The 24,640-nt window shown below is 33.1% G+C and overlaps 1 protein-coding gene across 6 annotated transcripts in view; it reads right to left on the bottom strand.

The window, feature by feature from the left end:
• Nucleotides 1-24,640, bottom strand: part of LOC142319125 (uncharacterized) — a 223,095-nt gene that overhangs the window by 4,884 nt on the left and 193,571 nt on the right. For all 6 annotated transcript variants that reach the window (XM_075356059.1, XM_075356060.1, XM_075356062.1 and 3 more), the window contains 3 exons: nt 19,010-19,112; nt 13,211-13,363; nt 5,037-5,228 (listed from right to left, as the gene is read on the bottom strand). In XM_075356059.1, coding sequence (XP_075212174.1) covers nt 5,037-5,228; nt 13,211-13,363; nt 19,010-19,112 — 448 coding nt within the window. The remainder of the gene's footprint in view (nt 1-5,036; nt 5,229-13,210; nt 13,364-19,009; nt 19,113-24,640) is intronic.

Genomic DNA, 24,640 nt, shown 5'->3' with positions numbered 1-24,640 from the left:
CTAACAAATGGTTCTGCCAACTTGATATTTATGCAAGTATTTGGTAAAAATGGAAAAATACAATGGCTCATGTGATTCCAACCAAATCATTAGATGGGTTATTCTACATGTTCATTTGAGTAATAAAATTATTACAATCATATCAGGTGATATCAAGTTGTTCAAATAAACTGACTTCTGTTAATGACTGATGAATTCTTCATGACAAGAGGTATTAACATCCTTGCCTTTTGTTCTGGGATCAAATTCCAGTCAGGTTTCACTTGCTACAAAATTTTCATCCCCACCAAAAAAATGACATTAATTGCAATTTGACAATTAAAGAAAAATAAAAATAAGCTGAAAACGAAGTGAGATTTTTAGTTTTTCCACATTAAGGTTAATAATCCACAGCCGCAAGCAGCTACGATTTTATCCGCTGCAGTTTACAGTATGTAAGCCACAACAACACTCATGAGCAATAAACTTAGCATACATGACAGCAATAATTAAATTTGGATTCTAAATTATTTTTGTCTAATAAAATTTTTCTGATGATTAAACATGTCCTTTCTCCAACCTACCAGCTATAAAGCTCTCAAAAAGAAAAAAAAATTAATACAATTTTAATAAAATTTAAAATCTTAAATTATTTCACACCTAACTGTTCATACAATATGTGTTTAAAAACTGAGTTTCTTATAATGGTAATGAATAAACTCAGAACTCTTTATATATAGTGAAAGGAAACAGTAGTTTATTTAAGTTATATATTAAGCTATATATTTATAAATAATATATTTATTATGGAAGAGTGGTAGTGTTCTCTACCTTTCATATGTTTAAATAACAATTAAGTCTTGGCATTTTTGAACGGTACAGAATTCATTTCATAAACAAAAAGAAAAAAGCAATGTCTGAATTGATGCATAAGCCTGTTGACACCATTTGAGTAAATAAATAATGCTCATATAACCTCAGATGTGCATTTACAAACATAATTTAATTTGGAATTCGAGATAAAAGAATTATTAATATTTTTCTGCCTAATAAAGTATATATTTTACTGATCTGATTAAGCCATATCCATAAAGTTTTATTAAAAGAAAAAAAATCTTTTGTATTTATATATATATATATAAAAATGGTCACAATCATTACATTTTATTTTATAAATTCCACATGAATTATATATATAATTATATATATATATATATGAGTGTGATCGTTACTTTTTAAATATCTTATTATAAGACTGTTTGTCTTATAAGAGTTGTGGTATTATTAATTTTTGAAATTTGTTTTTTGTATATTATCAATTAAAGAATCATTATAACCATTATGTTTACCAATTTGTTTTATAACATCTATTTCTATTGTGTGTAATTAATTGCTCTATTAACCATATGTACTAATTTTGTGTGACCACGGATGATTTAAATTTCTATGTAATGTGGTTTTATTGGTTGTGGGTTTCCTACATACTGATATTAAAAATTGTTTATTTTTGTTAATTTTGACACACATCTAGAAAATTTATTTCTCTATTTATGTCAATTTCAAAAGTAAATTTCAAACTATTATAAGAATTAATTTTATTCAAAATTATTAAATATTCATTGTGCATCAGAATGTATATAAATAATTTCAAATCCACTCAGTAATATAACACTGACTGACCAGGTTACAAGGTATTTTTAAATTTAATTTTAATTTAATTCTTAATTGACGTCACATTTATACATATGTACTTATTTTGTTTAATTGACTTCATATTTTGTATATATGATAGTAATTTTAATCTTTTAATTTTTATTTTAAAAAAAATTTGTTATATTTGATATGTAATTTTCTATAATTTATATACAACCGATGATGTGGGATCCTGCAAAAGTGCTAATGAAATAAAGAAAAAAAAAGGTAAGTGTCATTTCATTTACTTGGGTTGTTCAAATTGGTTTTTGATTATAAAAAAATACAATATATAAATATATATGTAGGCATAAATGCTTCAATGCATTATATACAGTTCATGAATAAAGCTTTTTCTAAATGGTGAACAACCAAAGCGAAGAGTGTTATTTATCACTTGTGAAACACAGCAATAGAATGATGAACTGTTTTGAGATATGAGAAACATAAATAAAATTTCAATGAAAGACTGTAAAGAAAGAAAAAAAACAAAACAGATTTTAAAAATGTAGTACTCAAAACAATACTGGTCTGCACAATACAATAGCTGGTCTGCTAGTAATAATATACATATTGTAAAGCGTCACCTTTATAGTAAACTGACATCAAAACCCATCTCATAGAAAATGACTGGTCATCAGGCAAAATTAGAAAAAAAATGTTTAGTTAAGAAAAAAGATTACATATGTAATAATATATAGTAGGTACTAGGTACAAAAAATAGCCCTGTACACTAGTACAGGGCTATTTTTTGTAAAAATGCAAAGTAACAGAAAATAAATTGAAACTGGTTAAAGTTTAATGATCTCAATAATTTGAAAAGTTTCCAATTTCATCATCCAATACAAGATGAATCAAATTTAAACAGTAATTTTACCATTTTATGCAGCAAGCAGTTCCGAACTGTATGGTGGTGTGGGGGGGGGTTAATGTTCAATCTGATAGAGAGGGGGAACCAGCTTGGTTAGTTCCACCATTCTGTTCTGTCGTCAGTACAGCCATGAATGAGCAAGAGGTTCTGTCGCCTGTTGCACAACTTATAATCAAAGTTTTTAACTAATGAACGCGTTAAACATGTGGAAATTTTAACATGTTTAAAAGTATAATTTGGGGACGCGCTACACTGTTCCAGAACTGAGTGTACGTGGGCCAGATAATTTAAGGGTGGGTGAGAAGAAAGTGTAGAAAATGAAAGTTATGATTGATGCCTAAGGTCAAGTCGCACAGCTGACAACATCTGTGCCTTTGAAAGCTTATCAAAGGTGACTGCCAATTCACTGTTGAAGAAATTGCATCAGAAGTTGGTATCAGCTACAGGAGTGCTCAATCTATTATCACTGATCATCTTGGCTTTAGAAAACTTAAGTGCTCAATGGGTTCTGAGGTTGTTAACTGAAAATCAAAAACAGGTCAGGTTGGAGAACTGTGAGAGACTTCTATATAGATTTTGGCAAGAAGGAGATAATTTTTTGAGGCATATCATAATATGTGATGAGACATGGGTTTATCATTGCACTCTGGAATCAAAAATGGCAAGTAAGGAGTGGCGAAGGAAGGATGAGGGCTGCCCAGTGAAGGCCAAAACCCGTCTGTCAGTCAGAAAAACTTTGCAAAATTTTTTTTTGACTAAAGGGGAACTTTAATCATCAATTTTCTCCACAATCCATGAATGGTAAATGCGGCTTACTAAGCTGCCAGCTGCTACAGTCAACAAAAGCCGCCTACCAAAACAGAAGATGGAGTATGCTCATTAGAGATATCATCCTTCTCCATGACAATGCCAGGCCGCACACCACAATTTGACAAGAGAGAGATTGGAAAAAATGCATTGGGAAACCATTGACCACCCTCCCTACAACCCAGATTTGTCCCTCTGTGATTATTTTTTGTTTGTGCCCTTGAAATGCTTGGAACAGAACAATTAAAAAAAAATAAAGCTGTTGAGTAGCATGCGTGAAAATGGTTGACAACTTATTCTCAAACTTTTTATGAAATATTCAAGCTTCCAAATCATTGGCAAAAGTGTGTAGATTGTGCAGGAGACTATAGATAAATGATGAAGGTATGAATTGTGTATGTAATTAATCAATAAATTTATTAAAAAAAAATTACTGTTTATATTTGATTTACCCTCGTACAATGCCAATTCTATATCCTAATTTAAACTGACGATACCATGCCACATAACATAATTCTAATTAAAATAAATAAACTAATAAATAAATATCAATGAAATCTAATATTTATTACTTAAAATTAATAAAATTATATTCCATACCTGATTTATATGTTGGCTACTGAAATTAATTTCAAAAATGGAATGTAATCTTTTTTGTAATATGTAGGTTTACTTTTTAAAACAATTCACTGAACACAGTTAAAATCACTGCAAAATACTCCAGTTCCAGTTACAATCTATTTCAGACAGCTATAAAAATGTATACCATACAGTATCTATAAAAGCAAAATATTGTAAATCAATGAGGATATAGTGGTCTACCGAATAAATCATAACCACTACAAATTAGTTAAATGTACTCTATTCTGAAGAATTGAGTTCCCCTATTGCAAACTAATGTTAACTGGATAGGCTGTTTCAGGTTTTCCATTTGAATGTCAATAAAATAAGCATTACATTTGGAAGACCTGTTAGATACATATAATATTTTAATTCTCATTTCAAATATGTATTTTTAAAATTATTTTTATAAGGCCTTACATAGAAGTTGCATCCTAATGTAACAAAAATTATGCTGGATGTGGCTAACAATTTGAGCCAAGATTATTTAGTTATAATATTTATAGTTATTAATAATAATAAGTTTCTCTAACCATAGTTCTATTAGGAGTGGCAATTACTCAAATATAAATCATATTTTTTTATTCAAATGACACCAAAAAATAATATTTGCCTGCTCCAAAAAAGTGCTGCTCCCCCCAAAATGTGCCCCAGGAAAAAGCCAAGTGGGTACTCAAATTGTGCGAAATTGAGCCCAGAACCAGAATTCAAGACCCTCTTTGGGATAAAATATACCTGACAGCCAGGGATGGACAAAAACCCTTTTAAGGGTTTTTGAAAACCTTGTTTTCAACAGGGAAATTCATGTAATATAAATAACAAAAATGTATTACTGATATAACTCTGCTAATTACGAGAACATCTTTTTTTTTCATTTAAAATCTTTACCACTTGGAGCATTAATCAATTTAACAACTAATTAGATTAATGAATCTTGTTAATATTAATATCATAACTGTAATGGTTAAAGATTATCTAACACAGGATTACATTTACCAAAAAAAAAAATAAAAATATTCTTAATAACTCACAAGCACTCAAAGAAAAATAACAAAAGATAGTATACCCTGTTTATATCATCTGCAGCAGATCTGGTAGTCGATTGCTCATTCTCAGTAATGTTATTGGTGCTATTAGTCATCATTGGCAGACTGACTATGCAACTGGTAGTTACTACAGTAGCAGTAACGGTGGCAGAATGTCTACTTGATTGATCGGCTTCAGCTAATTCAGCATCAGACACTACTGCAGTATCACTCTGTCAAAAGCACGCACAGATTATTATTTTAATATACCCAATAAATTATTTACTCCATCAAATACCAAAGGGCATGCATCAAAACAAGAATAAACAAATTTTTATTTGTAATATTGAATAATAAAAGGGAGAATATTATATTAGAAAATGTATTCATTATGGATGTAAGGAATTTGTACAATATTAATACTTTGTTCAATAATCAGTAAAACTATAAAAAGTATTGTGATAATGCAACACACTAGTAAAAATGATTATTGTATTATTTATCTGGTGCAAAAGATATTTTTTAAAACATGTTAAAATCTTACTTAATTTTAATATTTGTAAATGTAATAATAAATTAGATTACTTTTTAATAAAAAGCTAATTAAATATTTGTTAGTCTCATTAACATCATAATCCTTACCTTCATCCATCTACTAGACTGAGTTGCTAAACCTTTTTTTATGAAAAATCATCTACTAGACTGAGATCATAAACCTTTTTTTTCCCCTACACCCCTGGGTTGGACATACAATTAAGTAAAGCTCAGTCCAGGGGAGCATCCTTTAACTGTAAGGGGGGCCTTCCCACCTACCAGCAATAAGTCCGGCATGGTAGATCTATGCCGTGGCATATTCTGCCATAGCATTCCTGCTACAATACGTACAGCAGGGAGAATCGCGCCTGCCCACTCTATGTAAATAATATTCAAAGGCACCATGGCCTGTAAACATATGGGATAATTGCAAATTCACCTCACTATGGCCATGTTTGATCCACGCCTCTAGATCTGATATGAGACATTTATTCCACAACGATCTGTCACCTGTTGCCCATCTTTCACCCCAAATATTGAGCGTCCTACATTTCGCATCTGATGTATCCATGCCTCCATACCTATTACTCCTTTCCTCAATCTGTAAATCTATCAGGGTAAATCTATCACGCATGCTGACTCGTAAGAGACAGTTATGCAACCTGCAATTATGCTCAACAGCGTGCATCTGCATGTATTTTATTTAGATTGCGTTTCACTCTCACAGCAGGGCCCAAAACTGGGGAGGCATACAGCATTGCAGACATTACTATCAACATTATTAGTCTTTGTTTAGAAGCGCAAGGAGCTGTAAGTGACGTCATCAGTATTTTAAGAGCTTAGTGGTCTTCTCTGCCTTGTCACAGCATTCAACCACATGCTGGCTAAATTTGCATGCTCTATCAATCTTTACCCCTAGCTACTTTACACTTGCTTTGTTCTGGAGTGGCTGGTCTCCCACTCTTAGATCGATGTGACCTATCTTTCTTCTGCCGGTTAATGTTGTAAACTCAAATTTTTTTGATGATCTAGTCCATGTTCATTCAGCCACATACTTATACTAACAAAAGCTGCATTGCCATGCATCTCCAAGTCGCCCTCCATCTTACTGCTGACCAAGACGGTCAAATCATCAGCATAGGTCACTGTTTCAGCTTCGTCTGGTAGATGGAGGCTAAGCACTCCATCACATACTAAGAGCCAAAGAAGCAGGCCCAAGACTGATGCTTGTGGTACCCCCCAAATATCTGGAATTGCAGGCTCTTGTTTTGTACGTCTGCAGTTATCCAATGATCCTTCAAGTATTCCCCAATCTGCCTACATAGAGCTATCATAAGGGCCATTTTATTGAATTCCAGGTTAAGGATCTGAACGCGTTCTTGACACCCAAAAATATAAACATTGGCATAGAGCTCGTTCTCCATGTACTTCTGCCCAGTTTACCACTATGGCAATGGCTTGAACTGCTGACCATCTGCACCAAAGTTTGAATTGATTTGCATGGATGCTGACGTCCACTTTGAACTCCTCCAGTAAGAGGAGACGTGTGTCTTTCCAGAACCTTGGAAAGACCTTGTTCTCTGGACCGTAATTTGCAATATCAATCATTTCCCAAGGCACCAGTTTGACCAATTCCTTTAGCAAAGATGCAGGGATACCATCTGGTCCTTTCGATCCTTTAGATTAAGAATCACCATGACCTCATTTGCAGAGAAGCGTTTCCTCTCGCATTCAACTACTAAATCATCTCCCACATGTTCTCTTGGGAAGAGCCTGGCAATATGCTCCATCGCCTGGTTACCTGTGAGGATGGGTAAAAGTCTCTCAAACCATTTTGTTGCAATCTGATAGGCTCGTTCCCACAAATCCTCATCCAACTCTCCACACAAATCTTGCCACTTACTTTCCTTGGCTCGTTTTATTTTGTAATTTAATGTTCTTCTGTTTGTAATATACTCATGAGCTGCAGCATCATAGGCATCACCGCCTATTCTTCTGAGTCGTTTACTGAAATTCTCAAGTTCTTGCCTCATGTGCTTGATTGTGTCCAACCATCAATATGCAGGCTGAAACCTCCTGTCACCAATTGGTATTTGCGCTATTTCTTGCGAGGTCTTGCAGGACTTCAGGTGTCAGCTGTCTCCCGTCCCGTAACCTTGACATGTTTGTCACTACAGTCAAAAACTGCCACTGCGTCAGTCTTTGAGGTTTAAATTGATCGATTGACCGAAAGGAGCGATTGATTATCTGGAGGAGCATGGCACGGTGATTGCTGGCTGTCTCACCTTCCAGGACCATCCAGTTACAGTGATTATAGTCAGTTTCAGTGATTTTAGTTCCATCTGTTGTCCAATATTGTCAGGTCTAATATGGATGAATGGCCCGGCCCCTTGCTTCAAAGGTCAGCGTTGAGTCGTTCAAGCAGTACAGCCCAGCTGTCTGCATCAGGTCCGCAACTATCTCACGTCACCGATTTGTAGATGAGTTGCTTGCTACAACTGTCTTGCAGTTTAGATCACCTGTAAGTATGATCTTTTTTCATGTTCTATTGATTTCATCTTGCAAACGTCCTATGTATCTCTCATAAACATACACATCACAGTTTGGACTAATATACGCCCTTATTACAATAGCTTCTGCCAACTCCACAGCTATTATCTCTGTCCTTGATGGGGCAGTTGCCACCCAAATCTGCCGCTAACATTGTGTATGGCAACATCCCCTGACTCGTCTGCACACTAGTCATTACTTGCCGCTATATATATATTTGGCTCAGTTGTTATTAATATATTTGCACTGATATTTCTCGCCAGCTCTCCCACTAAGTTGTGAGAGAGGGAACTATGATTGATGTTTGAGAGCATAACCTTAATTGCTTTTATTTTGTTTGCACGTCGAACCTCCGGTGCGATGGTATGTGCTTCTACAGTTCCAGCATTTCATATGGTTCCTGCATTCTTGTACCTTATGTCCGGGTTCTCTGCAATTATAACTTAATTCAGTCCTGTTGGGCCCCTGACACTCAACACTTCTATGGCGAGCCCCAACATTTATAACATCTGCTTGTTTCTTCTCTAATGTAGGCCTGACAATGGACCCACCCAACTCTGATGCGTTCATTAACCAGTCTGAGTGCCACCTGATGTGAAGTAATAACTGTAACATTACATGTATCGCTATATGCCGACCTAACTGACAATATTCTGAATTCTTCGTTCTTGCCTATAACATCAACTATCGCATCACACACCTCCTTTTCTGTAGTATCAACAGCAATGTCTTTTATATGGACTACAGCCTGCCTATCACCTCATGTTCTCTTGCCGACTTGTAAACTCGCTGCTCGATCCCTTTAAGTGTAGCAGTAAATTGTTCCGTACTTTATTTGCCCTTAATTTTAACTTGTAATTCATCTCCTCTGCTCTGCCTTATAGAGAGCACTTCACCTGCCTCTTCTCCTTGACCAACGTCTTCATCGTACGCAGCAAGTCTGAGTTTATCTTACCCTGGGCGTGCATTACTACAGTGCGGCTGTCTTCGAATGGAGGGGTCGACATCTTAGCTGAAGCTGACCACGATTTGGAGCGTTCAGGTTCTGGGAGAACCACTGATACCGTCTTGGCATTTTTTCTGAAAAGGTAAGTCAGAATCTTTTTGACCACTGCTCCAAGCAGGCCTTCTAGGAGGATAAATATCAGAGATGTCGACTTCCCCAGTACTCGCCTCACTGCCTTCAATATGATTGCTGCAGTTTCTCAATTACCACTTGTTGAATCGTAATATATGCTATATCTGCTTCTCTGTTCAGATTCAGCTTCTTCCCCCAGAGAGAGATTCCTCTAAAGACATCACCAGGTTTATAACTCGTGACAGCCAGCTACTCTGTTCCTGATCTTCAGGTGTGAAAAATGTCTATAAAATTACATGTCCCCATTTTCAACAGACAGCGTTTTCACCTCTCTAACTCTATTTATGAACTTCGGCGGCCATCTTCGCAGGAGCTGGTCCAGTAGGTCAGTAACTGATAAGTCACTCCTAAGAAACTCGTCATTTTCCGATATCTTCTGTGGGTCTGTCTGCCTTGATTGAGTGACTGGCATAAGGTTCTTCTGTATATGCCCCTGTGGAGGCATTTGTTCACACAAAATCATCAAATCTGTGCCGGCAAAGCAACTTCCTTATTCAGGAGTTTTATTTCACGCTTAGTACTCCTTTCTATGTAACTACTTAAATCACTGGAAAGCTCTAGTTTAGTAACAAGGGTGAGCAAATTGATAGCTCCTTCTTCTTTGTCTGACGATGCAACTTGGGCACGTTCAGCCACTTGCATGGTCCTTCAAGAGGTCGATGGTGCAGCAATTGCACCTGGGTTTTCAGCTTCCATCCGCAACGATGATGTTGAGCCATGAACTGATGAACTACTCCTATCTGGTGACCTCTCTAGCCTACTGGACGCCTTAAAAGGGTTTCTGTCCATCCCTGGCTGTCAGGTATATTCTATCCCAAAGAGGGTCTTGAATTCTGGTTCTGGGCTCAATTTCGCACAATTTGAGTACCCACTCTGCTTTTTCCTGGGGCACTTTATGGGAGGAGCAGCACTTTTTTGGAGCAGGTAAAATGTATTACACCAAATCTGAGGTCGATTTCTGGAAGGTGAAGGTTGGTCAGAAAGGTACAGAATGGTGTGAAATATGAAGAAAAGTGATTTTTTTGAATTTTTTCAGGGTGGGTATTTTTGGTGTTGGGGGTTTTTGGAGTCAGAGAGTGTAGGGCTATATGATCGGTGAAGATCCGAAAGGGTTCAGGTGGATTAGGTATGGTTCAGGAGTTATTTACGGATAAATAAAGATTCCCCCTTATAATGAGCCTCAGGATAGAAAAATTATCACTGGTATAGAAAGTATTACAAGTCCTTGTTTACTTAAGTATAGTCACAGCCTTGCTAAGTTGTGTTTAAAGACTTAGAAAATACTCACTCAACTGGTCTACATGTTAAGCATTGTCTTATATGGAGAAATAACACTGTCACTAAAAACAGTACAATCCGTCAACCAAAAAACTCGAAACTTTAAAGACTTATCTGGTAACCTAATGTCAACAATTCCTCACTATGTATCAGTTAAAAAATTCACCATAAAACCAATCCAAAAAGCTATTAAATGCAGAGCTAGATACAATACGACCTCTCAGTATGAGCATTCACACTCTACTAGATCATAAACCTACTCTTAACTCTTCCTCACCACCTATTCCTCTCAAAAACTTTATTTTAATCTGTTCTTTATTTCAGGTATTTTTTTTTTACAAAATCTATCCAAATATCTTTCCTGGTCTTCCTCTAGATTTTAACATTTAAACAAAAAATTTCTTCAGCAAATATCACTTGGCATTCTCTGTAAGTCCCCAAACCAACTTTATCTACATTTCAATTCTGTCCTATAGTGCACAATCTAATAGGTCTTTTCTTATTGTAGAATTTTTTACTTGAAATCTTAATCTTTCCTACCATGTCTCTTAAAAACTTCATTTTCTTTTTCTGTCAACCAAGATTCTAAACCATTTTTTAGAACACACATGGAAACTCATGAAAGTTGTCTGTTTATATTTCATTTGTACTTATACCACACTAAATTTTAACAATGATAAAATCCTCCTGCCATCTGAATGCAATTATTCATTTTCTCACTTGTATATCTCAGATAATTTACAATATAAATATAGATAGCTTTTAATAATTTCTAAAGCTTCTGCTTGCATTTGTAGACTGCCTCTTCTATTTCAATAATTTCTTGTCACCATTAATATTTTACTTTTCTCTGTGGTTATTTCTATTTTTTATACTCAAACAGTAAAGCAATTTTTAACTGTTTCCTCCTCTTTTCCTAATATAATATTCTAATCTTACCTGGTGAATAACATCAATAACAATTGAATAATAACAATTTTATTCTTTGTGGATAACAATGGTGTTGTTTCTTGGCTTTCTATTTTTCTCTTCATCTTCTTACTAGTCTTTATTCACAGGAGTGACAAATAATCATAAGTTACAACCATTGTCCAGTTTACACTACATTATTATTTCCATTTTAATACTCATTTATTTTTGATGTTAAAAAATATAACATTTAGAACTAATAAAAACCACATAAAGCTGTTTTAACAAATTCATGATAAGTCATTATTGTACAAGACTATATTATATACAAGTACAATACAAAACAGAAGATAATAAAAAATAACATAATATATATAAATTAAAAGATTAAGTCATACCGTGCATACCCCAGAATGTACATTGAATTTATACTGCAAAGGTCATTCAATAATTAAACAAGACTAATCACTGTCGGAAAATATTATTTATTCAATGACAATAAAACTAATGCTACTTTTCAACATAAATCTCTAGTTACATTAAGGCACTTGTCCTACCTTTCTGTGGACATTTTTATTCCAATAGTAAAGTTACACAAAACACTGCTCACCTTAGTGTCTGGGCTATTCTTGTACTATATTCTTGACCTGGTCATTGTTGCTAAAATTATTGCAATATAAAAATTCTTTGAAAGGACCAAACAAAATAAATCTGATGGTGTGAGATTGTGAATTTAAAATGTTATCAAGCCTGCATCAGCATACTCTTATAGAAAATTATACCTGAATTTAATTCTTTAGGAAATGTAATCTAAAATGTACCATTTGGGACAATATTCTACCTGGCAAATGACCCAAGCAGTTGACAATAATCAGGAAAGAAACAAGAGTAAGTATAAAAATAAGAAATAATTTTTATTTTTCAACCATTTCATTGGTCCTATTAGTGACAGTGTACCTATAATGGAATGTACTTTTTAGAATCAGTAGTCTTAAGCAAAAACTTACATTTAAATTTTATGTAAAATAAACAACACATTAGAGATAAAGTTCCAAAAGCAATATGCACTTGGCAATAATAAACTTTACATATTTAGGTGACGGCTTTTAAATATTTTCATATTTACACAAAATAAACCAGGCATTCTGCATAGTTAAATACTTAATTAAAAAAATTATGTATAACACTAATGTTAATTTGATAATATACAAATAATTCCTCATTATATTTAGACTAGATAAAAATAAAAATAGCCTATTATCTACCGTAGAAAAGAGATGCAAATATTATTATTAATTGATGCATGCATAAATTTTTTCTAGATATATTCAGTAGATTTATTTACTTACTTTTCCACAAACTTCATTAATTAAAAAAATATATATATATAATTACATTAAACATGCAAAACTACACCTCAAAACATATCAAAATGAACTTGAATAAAGTAAATAAACAAAAAAGGCATGCTGAGATGGTTGATAATTACAAACACTGATTATATAGTGATTTTCAGACATAAGAAATGATTTCTTTTAAACAAAACTACTGTATGAGTGTAAAAAGGAAATTAGAGAATATTGTACACAATATGGAAATAAGCACTGGGCAGAAAAAACAGATTTTAAAAACTAAATAAGCCATTGACAAATCTTGTAACTAAATATGGCAAGTGTTAGGTTACTGCTATGGTTAAGAGTATTAATGTTACAACTGTGACTTTTACAATCAGTACTGTTAAAAACTTGTTATTAATAAAAACATAGCTTTTGTCTATGTTTACCAATAATTAGACAATATAAATACCTTTGGACACCTAACAATTTGATTAGTGACCAAATGCTGTTCAGCTGCATTCTTTGAAGTTTGATGGTCATGCAATCGATCAATTCCTCCTACTGCCCCCTCCTCTTCAGCAGTTTCAGTCTCCACTTCATCTTCATTCTCTACTCCCTCACCCTTTAAACAAAACCAAATTTAGAATTGCTCATTGTTGCTGAACTTGGTGCCACATAAAATCTCTTTGAAAGGAACAAATAAAATAAATATGAGACTGAGAATTTAAAATGTTATTAAGCCTGCACACATTAATGTTAAAATGTTATCAAGCCAGCAATTAGCACATCCTGAGTCCATCAGGAAAGACATCCAGCTTGTGACGATACCAGTCACTACACCACTCCCTAGCCCTGACAGACTTTACTGGAGGTCATTTTTTAGACCCTCTAAACATAACACAGCACAGTCATCAGTTTGGCTTCTGTCAGGATTCCACTGATGTAAATTCCTTGGCAGACATTTCAATCAGTGTATTTACACAACTTACTATCACCATTGAATGGCCTCCAACCATGACAACCTATCATAACTAAAACCCTCAACTATCAAATTAGATTCATGGAAGCATGATCATCTCTGCTTCTTCCTCTAACATCAAGGTTTCACACAAAAACTCTTCCTATACCTAACTTCAATTAGACTGTGCACTCAGATTATTGACTGAGTCTTTAAACACCAAAAATACTATCCCCATACCAACAAAACAAGTGTTGATCGCAACAATGACAATTTTGTACTATAATTCAATTAACTCACGTCCTCATGATTTACTTAAAAATCAAGAAAAAAATTCACAAATTTAATAAGCCTCTAATGAAAACATATCCTATCTCTGCTCTGGTTCACTTTTGGAAGCAAGGTCAGTGCCTACACCCTCCCATACCACCGCACCATCAAAGAGTTCTCCACACATCCATTTCTCATCCTAACAGTGAATATCTCAGCTAACTGGGGCTTGATGCCAAAACGCATATCTTGGTGAAGTAAGCATCCAGGCAGGCCCCTAGCCACACTTTAACCCACCGGGTTGGTCTAGTGGTTAACGCGTCTTCACAAATCAGCTGATTTGGAAGTCGAGAGTTACAGCATTCAAATCCTAGTAAAGCCAGTTATTTTTACACGGATTTGAATACTAGATCGTGGATACCGGTGTTCTTTGGTGGTTGGGTTTCAATTAACCACACATCTCAGGAATGGTCGAACTGAGCATGTACAAGACTACACTTCATTTACACTCATACATATCCTCTGAAGAATTATCTAAACGGTAGTTACCGGAGGCTAAACAGGAAAAAGAAGGCCCCTAGCCACACGGGTTACTATTCTATTTACACATCTATAACAGCATCAGACCTTCTCAGCAATCCTCTGTAAGACTAAGAATCTAAGGAAGCCAGCAACATGTTACATTCACTTTTGTTTTTCCAGTTAACTTGCAGATCAAAACCAGAATTGATCCTTGCAATCTCTCTAACAACTTTGGTATGTTCAGTTTTGTAGTTGGGACAGACATATAAGACATGGCACACATCATCAATGACCCTACACTTCAGATATAAGCCTGAATTAATCAAATCAAATCAAATCTGACCAAATCTCGAAAGCACCATGTCCAGAAAGAAACTGTAATATGCTGATTGGGGGAAATCCAACTAACTACCTAAATACTTCTCACATCCAAAAGTGCAATGTGTGTGTCAGATGATTCATCCACCTGACCTATCATAAATGGAAACCTTGCTTGTCTATTTTTTTATGTGCTCAAAGACAAGTTGACCACCTTCTTGGCATCATAATGTAATTGACATTCATTTGCAAGGATATCTATCAATGGATTTAATAACAGAAATAACAAGGGCTGCCTTTCACAGGCTAAAGACAACAATCACTGACAACAGTAGGAGACACTGGGCTCTTAACAAACTATTCCTATAACAATTATACTTCATTCAATGAGCCCAGATATGTGCAAAAAAGAGCATTATAGCTTCACACACACCCTAATATAAACACATTCTGAAATTAAGTCTGCAATTGGGGTAAACTGCTCTCTGAACACCGAAGAAAGCAGAACAAGTCTTTTTTGCCAGCATATTGAAAGTGCTCCTTGAATTGAGATTCTCATCAAGGACAACACCTAGATACTTCTGCAGCAGGACATACCTAATTCGATGACCTGCCACTGATACACAAGGTTGTCACGTAACAGCTAGTCTGTCCTTCAGCAACATCTCATTACTACCACTGGGCTAAACACAATCTTATGTTGCAAATCCCACAACTGTAGTATCTTGCAAGCCTGGGCTGCCCTGAATTCAATCTCATTCCTTGAATCTCCTTTAACCAACAAAAGCCCATCATCCATATACGTGATGATGGGAGATCGATTGGATAACTTCAACCACATCAAAGAATTGAATTCAGCAAATTGGTCCTAAAACACTACGCTGCGTAAACATTTAGACAGCATTTTTCCTACTTCTGAGACTCTGTCTTGATTGCTGAAATAACTATATAAAACATTTAGCTCATTCTGTTTATGATCATGCTTCTGCAGCTGAAACAGGGCAGAGGAACACCACAAATTATTAAAAGCTCTGATATGTCCAAAAAGATAGCTAAGACATACTCAGACTTACTAAAAGAAACAATATTCATAACCTTAAGAAAGCATCTACTGGCCCTGCCTGGGCAAAACCCGTACAGATCATCTATCAAGAACTTCCTAGAATACAATCTATCAGTATTACGAAGTGCCTTTTTCTTTCTTCTAGCAAACGAGGAAGTAGCCAGCAAAGAGCACCCTATTAAAAATTCTAATCAAAGTACCAACACATTTTCCAACAGAATGGACAAGGAGCTCCATCGAAACCCGGGGCTTTATTTCTACCAAAACTCCAAATTACCTGACATATCTCTGCTTCTGCAATTTCTACAGATAAACATCAGAGTGAAAAGCAGAAAGCTTCCTCTCAGACTCACAGATGATATGAGGTTTCACTACGCACATCATCTGCCAATAAATCATCCAATAGAAAATTTAAAATCTCAGTTTTATAAGAAACCTTACCCCCTTACAATTATTTGTATTGTTTATCCTTATTATGTTCTACAGTATAAAGTGAAAGTTATTAACATAAAAAATCAGTTTATAACAGAACAATGAGTGTTAAACAAGGTATTACAAAAGAGCTTCATAAACAAGCTCTTAGAAATTTTCTGACCAGATCTGTCACGCTAAAAGGTATAGATGATCTACATCAAGCCAACCTGGTAGAGATGATACAATTTTCTAGGGTAAATAGATGATATAAATATATTCTTACACTTACAAATTGTTTTTTTCTAAATATGCTTTCACTTTCCCATTAAGGAGCAAAAAACAGGTAACATAAAGTCCTTGAACCTATATTTAAAAAATACATGAAAAATTTTCAAACAAATGATAGTAGTGAGTGGTTTAATTCAAAAATGAAAGCTTTACTTTTAAAGTATGATATCAATCATTATTCGACATATTACAATAAAAGGCTTCAATAGTCGAGCTTTTCAACAGAACTCTCAAGTCTAAAATGTGGTGTAAATTTACAGAATAGGGTAATTATCAATGGGTGTATTAGATGAAATTATAATATAATCTTGAATGTGCTGGAGTTTCTCTCCAGTGCGTTCAAGGGAGTGGATGCGATGTATCAGAGACCAAATGCCGATATGATGATATTTGAAGATCAAAAGTTATATATGTTTAACCTTTATATGCAACAGATAGCTGGAGGGTATCCTAGGAATGTATGTTCGAACTTCAACTTCGCTCAACCTTGTAAGATCAACAGGTCTGTAAATATATTATATATTAGAAAAACATATCTCTTCTACAATGAAGATTACTGACTGTAAAACAAGATAACAAATCAGAGATTGCATTGATAGAATGTGCAGGAAAATGTGAAAATGACGGTATGAATTATGGTGAAAATTTGGCACCTATTTAGAGTAGTCGAATGACTTTGCCGTTAAGAAAACTTTCAAATTAGTAAAAAAATTCACATCCGTCCAACACGTGCGCAAAAAGGTGACCTTGATTTTTTGCAGGAAATTCCCCTGATGACATCATAGGTCAGAGTCATGTCCCATGTTGTCATGGGATGAAAGGTCAAAGTTTGCCCGGCTTGCCCATTTTTATACTACTTACAGAATGACGTTGTAATGCTTTTCTCAAACCTTTAACCATGAGGGAGACAAATTCTTTTTCCCATATCACTGGTGAAAACATGAATTTCAAACATCAATGCTGAGGTGAAACAACAATCTATGCACTGGTGTCATTCTGGTTCATCTGAACCAAAAACAATCAAACAAGCTGTCTCAAAAGAAAATCATAGGAAATGAATTCTGGGACCTAAAGGGTGTGATTTGGATTGATTTCATAAAACCTGGAACATCCATCACAAGTCTATTGTGAAACACTTTCTAAATTGTGCTATTCAAAACCAGCGATGAGGAATGCTGAGAGCAGAAATTGTTCTTCTTCACAATAATGCATGACTATACACAGCTGAATGTACAGCAGGTACAATTCAAAAATTCAGATGGCAAATTTTTTATCATCCTCCTGAAAGTCCTGATCTCATACCCAGTGACTACCATCTCTTCCTACACCCCAAAAACTGGCTTGCATCTCATCCCCTATTCAAAGAAAGTGAAGAGTTGAAAATCTCAGTGAAAAAGTGGTTACAATCCCCAGAGACAGAATTCTATGCAGTAGGTTTGAAGAAGCTTGCTTCATGATATCATAAGTGTTTAGAATGAAATGATGATTAAGTAGAAAAAAAAGTAGATATTAAGTATTTAAAATTATTAATAAATTTTTAATTTTTTAACTGTTCTCATTTTGTTACTGATCAGCCCTTACTTTAGAATTGTGCCTCATAATAACCATAATAAATTAATATATGAACAAATGTTATCTAAAAATTCAACATGAATAGTATATAAAAGATTTATTTTTTCTATATAAATACCCTATGTTTATTATAATTTTTTGTTAATTTTTGGAATTCCCACACCAAAAATTCAGCTCATCTTTGCAAATGATCTCATAAACTCCTAATATATCAAAATTTAACCAATTAATTCTTCTTTTTAAACTATCCAACCTACCAGTCTTGTTTAAATTTCCATATTACAGATAATAAATGTTACACAATCTTGTATGAGTTCTCATCTGGTGAACTGGTTGAAAGTCTCCAAAATATTTTGTGTCAAGAAGAAAAATAAAACCATTTTCTTTTAAATTACAGATGTATTTTGCATTTCTCTGAGTTTGCAGTACTCAAAACCTAGCACAAGCAGTAGTAAATTCACTTATGTTCCTGTTTTTTCAGTCATATGAACCATTAACCATTTAGAAAAAAAATCATTTTAATCAATAACCAATGAAAGGCTTGCTGCTCCCTTTCAAAATCCATCCTTCAATTTGAACTCCACATACATCTACCCATTATGGAAGCACCTACAGTATATCTATCTGCTTTTCAGAGGCATGCACGCATCCTCACCTACAACAAAGCTTTATGATTCCTTAGGAAAGAAAAATTCAGTAAGCTGAGTAATAGTCACAACAGCTATCATAATAGAGGATCAGTCTCTTGTTTTATTAATTCCATCAGAAGAACCTTTTGATGATTAATATTAATAATATTTAGAATCTATGTACTAAGCGAATCAATTATGGATATCAATAACTATTCAATAAGTAATACTTACAGGTGGTGCACCATTAACAGATGTTGTAAGCCTTAGAAATGTAAGTTCACTAATTAAGACATCAGCTACAACAGTAACAAGCTCGTCGCACACATCACGCATTCTTAAAAAAAGCAAACAACATAAAATAAAATAATCAACATTTAAAAAAAAATAAATGAATAATAGAAGATTGTACTTTCACTGCCTACTACTACAATCATGTGTTTTAATGTGTAATTTGTATAGCATTGTAGAGTAAATTTGTTTATTCTATATTTTATATTCATCATAACTTACAATGATGTACTAATAATATTACATCTGATAATAACAACTAATTCCCAAAAACTTCATATAATACAAATAAACAATAACTGGTAAAGGTAGATTTTAATTAAAATAATTATAAAAGTTCTGAATCTACAACAGTATATAGGTCAATGATATAAGGAATGGGAAATTTCGGAATGCTCACACCTCACTTTCTTCAATAAACCTGTTTACTAGATGTTTACTATTCTTGAAAATGGGTACATCAATATTAGAAATGATTCATGACTCTTGTCAGATTGCCTGGAACTTGTGATAATATAGTACCTAACAGAGAAAAACTAAATTAAATAATATTAAAAGGAGAAAATATTTTGAGTAATACGAGGGTTATTTTTTTCAAGGTCTGATCGGTCGCGAAATACAAACCCGCGCAAAAATCGGATGAACCTTTGCACATATGTGTTGCGCAGCGTCTCTAGTATGGCCTTCAATCACATCGTGTCACTTTATTTAGTTCTGAACACGCAAACACATGTCTACAACAATAGCATCTCCCGCCAAGTGTGAAGTGTGTGCGGTAATTCGATTTCTTCAGGCTGAGGGGTGTAATGCAGCTGAAATTCATCGACGAATAAGTAATGTGGACGGTGAAACTTCAATGAGAGACAGCAAAGTGCGACAATGGTGCAGGAACTTTAAAGCAGGATATACTGATGTTCATGATGCAGGCGGTCAGGGAAGGAAGTGAGTGTCAACCGATGATCTCGTTGAGCGAGTGGATGAGGCAATTCGAGAAAACAGTCTGCTCACAATTTCTGTATTGAGTGATTCGTTTCCTGAAATTTCAGGGTCAGCTCTCTACACCACTGTGAGTGAGAGACTTCAGTACCGCAAACTGTGTGTGAGATGGGTGCTTCCCTAACGTTTCTCCAGTGCTACCACAATGAAGAAGATTTTTTGAACAAAATTGTCGAGACATGGGTCCATTTCGGAACTGAAGAAACAAAAGAACAATCCAAACAGTGGATGCATTCTCATTCTCCCAGTAAACCAAAAAAGTTCAAGCGAACCTTCTCAGAAAGTGTATGGCTACTGTGTTCTGGGACCGGAATGGAGTTCTCTTGGTGGAATTCATGGAACTTGGCACGACCATCACTGCAGCCTCATACTGCATGACTCTTCAACGTCTACAAAGGACAATTCAGAATAAGCAGAAAAGAATGTTGTCATCAGGCATTGTCTTTCTCCATGACAATGCTCGGCCACACACTGCAGTTGTAACAAAGAAGCTCCTGCAGTGTTTTCGTTGGGAAGTGTTTGATCACCCACCATACAGCCCGGACTTGGCTCCATCCGATTTTCACCTCTTTGCTCACATGAAATGCTGGCTAGGAGGACCATTTTGGCACAGACATCGAGCTGCAGACCAGCGTAGAAACATGGCTGAAAACACAGGCGGCTCTGTTCTATGACAAGGATATTGGTACCACGCTACGACAAATTTCTAAATTGGAATGGCGACTATGTAGAGAAATAGCGTAACTATGTAAGTACTTGTTACAAATAAAAAATTCTTTGCTCATAATTAACATATTTTTTATCTAGTTATAAAATAAACAAATATAAATATTTAAATATGATAGGGGCGACAAAAGTTATTTGAATTTGCTAAAATTTTTTTCAAAAAAAAAATATTTTAATAAAAGTTGTTGCTATACTGAATATGATTCAGTTTTATCATTGCAGAAGGCAGGAACAGTTATTCATTAATAACCATACAAATGTTGTCATTGCAGATAGTGTGCAAATTAAAGTCTGTGCAGTGAATAGTTTTCTGTGGGCAAGGAGGTGTAACTCTACAAAAGTTCAACACCAGAGTGCGAGATATTTTTATGGCAGGCATACACAAAATGGTGAGAGTTGTTAAAAATTGGATACATCAATATCAAAGACAATTAATAGCAAGAAATGTAAAATATAAGATCTTATATAAAGCAGAAGAAGTTTCTTCTACTTAAATATTTGAAAGTTAGGAATTCACAAAAACTTTTTCTGAGATCCAGCTGAACTGGTTTGTATATCAATGTTATTTTCAGATTAAAAGAATGATTAAATTATGAAACTACCATAATTATAAATGAATACCTGAAATGTATTTTTATTCTATCAGATAAATCTTTTTTCCTAACTTAAAAGCATATTTTAACATTTTTTTCAGTTCAATCTATATTCATGATTCAGCTGATATTACTTGAGAATATTGGAAAAACTAAGATACATTAAGGATATAATTAATTTTTGTTTAATTTTTATTTACAAAAACACAATTTGAAAAATACACAGTCATTATTATAAAAATTGAAGAATTTAAAGAAAAATGAAATTAAAGATTTAATTATTTTTAATACAGTTTTAAAAAATTAAATACATGTGTTGCACTATTTGGTAAAATAATATATATATAAAATTAATTAACCAACAATTCTTTAAGGGTAAGCCCTTTTAGGAAAATTTTCATAAATTTATTGAAAATAAAACTAATGTAAAATTTATTATACACTGTTTTATTATCTTCCCTAAAAAATGATACTATAAAAAAAAAATATATATATAATTCTAGTTCTAAAAGACAGATAAAAAACAAATAAAAATTAATTTTAATTTTCATAATTCTTATTATTTTATTATCAAAATCAATGTTTTCAATCTGTGACCATAATTATTTTGATTATCAGGCCCACCTTTCAAATTTACAATTATTTCTTTAAAAAATTTGGTGTTATAAACAGGCAAAAAATTGCCAACTTTTTGCCTAGAATAGACAAATTTAATTTGTATACAATAGTAAAATATATTAGTTAATTAATTATTGTGGTAGATACTGAAGGCTTGAACTGCAAAACAAAATTTGTTTAATAGTTTGATAACTATTGCATTTTCTGGTATGGTGGTCAAACTGAGATCTAATTCCATTTGTTGGATCATTTTATAATAAAGCACTTGATTTTGGGTAAAAATTGTAAACCTCTCTACGTGGAAATCTAAATAAATAATCTTATATTTTTACAAATTTGAATATGAATATTGCCTTGTAGAAAGTTTTACTATTGTAAGCATTCTCGGTTCATCTTCTCCAAAAGTTATTTCATTGTGAAATGAGTTTTTAAGGAATTTGTAAATTGTGAATTCAATGAAAGAAGAATTAATTTTATGAGTCAAAATAGATCCATGTGTTGTGTACACTACTTTTATATAATTCTTTTATTAATTTTAACACACCATCTTTGTTTATTAAATAAAAAAATTATTCAAGACCAGATTTTATTTTTGAGAATGGAGCCTGCATACTTAACTATAAATCACTGAGAACTGTGATGATCTTTAAAAGATCTTCATAATCTTGGGGACTTTTTTTTTACCACATATCTCAGAGTTCCAACTGTATTGACTGTGCCCTTGAACTGGGAGTAAATATGTTATTTTGATTCTTTTGTGATTTTTAACCAACTGCAGAATGAAGACATTAATAAATTCAAATTTTTCCATCATCTGCACCACTCAAAAATAAACTATATTTTTAAACTAGAATAAAACAATTTTTCTTTAAAAAAAAATATCAACTAACACTGAATATATAGCATTGTTCTTCTTTTAATTTATATTCAACAGCAAAACAAATTACTTAAATAGTTATAGTGGTAAATACTAAAGGCTTGGAATTACAAAATTAAATTTTTTTCACTACCTGTTATATTTTCTGTTATTATGGTCAAACTGAGATTTGAATCTATTAGTTGAATCATTTTTTAATAAAACATTTGACCTTGGGCAAAGATTATAAACATCTGAATGTGGAAATCTGAATGAATAATCTTATTTCTTTTACAAATTTGAAATATGAATATTGTTTCATTCTTAGTTTACTTCTGTGTTAATACTCAGTAAAAGGTTTGAATAATTTAACGCAATTAACTCCACCAAATAATTAAAGAACTGATTTATTTAACAATGTAGCTGTATACGGTATAGTTCATAGGTGATTTTTTTCTTAATTCCACAATATGATCTATTTTATGTGGATGGTTTCTCACCTTTCAGCAAATCCGTACTTTTAGTAATTTTTATAAATTATTTGAAATCTTTTACCAATTTTACATAAATCACTCAGGAAATTTCCACTTCAATTACAATACTTTACATCCATGCACTTTTAACACGTATAATCGCTACAAGCTTCAAAATGCAACATATCTTTCATTATCAAACATTTAGACAACTATTTTTTTTTCTAATTCCACAAAATAGATTAAAACCTTCATTTTTATTTCCTATCCATTACAATGAACTCCAAATAATTAAAGAACTGATTTATTTAACAATGTAGCTGTATACGGTATAGTTCATAGGTGATTTTTTTCTTAATTCCACAATATGATCTATTTTATGTGGATGGTTTCCATTCACAATCTAGTTTACAACACTTTTTTTATTATTAATTTCAGCCAAGAATACATATACCTCATCATTTACAACAAACATACAACTGTCATAACCTCTTACAGTGTCACTGCATCTTGATGGGTTGAATAAAAATTTTAATTATGAAAGAATCTTTAATACTTTAGTCTCCTTTTATTATCTAATTCCTCAATTACTAAGCAACATGTTCAAGAAGTAAATCTTTTTTCAAGTTGGATGACAAAAACTTTTACTTGTTTTTTGTGAATAATCAACAGAAATCAGTTAAGGTGAAAAAGGAAAATTATATTGATTGCTTAAAAAAAAAAAAATCATAAAAATAAAATAAGACTAATTGTTAAAACCTGTTATGACTCCCAACTATTAAATAAGTCTTTATTGATGTAGAAATTACTGCTGATGATATCTAGGAAATTGAATAAATCTTGTATCCATGCATATGTATTAAAAATATAATTATGTAGCTTAGCATATTGCATCCTAGCAGCAAAATATAATTATTTTAAAATTAATTTTCTCATTTGCTGTTTTATTCATTAGCTACATTATTCAACACTTTTGCAAAGATTTTGGTTTCTTCAGAACATGTTTTTAATAAAAGAAAAAATATAATTAAAAGATTAAACTATAGAAATATTTGTTCAATAATACTGAGTTAATTAATTCATTTTTTTAATAAATGTGCATATTACCTTTGTACATAATATCATTATGATACAAAATATTATTTATTACCTGTTCTTAATTTATTATTTATTTAATATTTTAATTGAACATTAATTTATAATTACAACAGAGGCAGCATAAAATGTAATAATGTTCCCTCATTTCAAAGAGGTCTGCCTTATAAGTTCTGATTAATATCAACGAAAATGAAAGCGTAAATTTGTAGTAAGG

Source organism: Lycorma delicatula, chromosome 2 (assembly GCF_047948215.1).
Source record: "Lycorma delicatula isolate Av1 chromosome 2, ASM4794821v1, whole genome shotgun sequence".
Classification (NCBI taxonomy): domain Eukaryota; kingdom Metazoa; phylum Arthropoda; class Insecta; order Hemiptera; family Fulgoridae; genus Lycorma; species Lycorma delicatula.
Note: the sequence above shows the minus strand (reverse complement) of the source record. Positions and strands in the feature narration are given on the sequence as shown.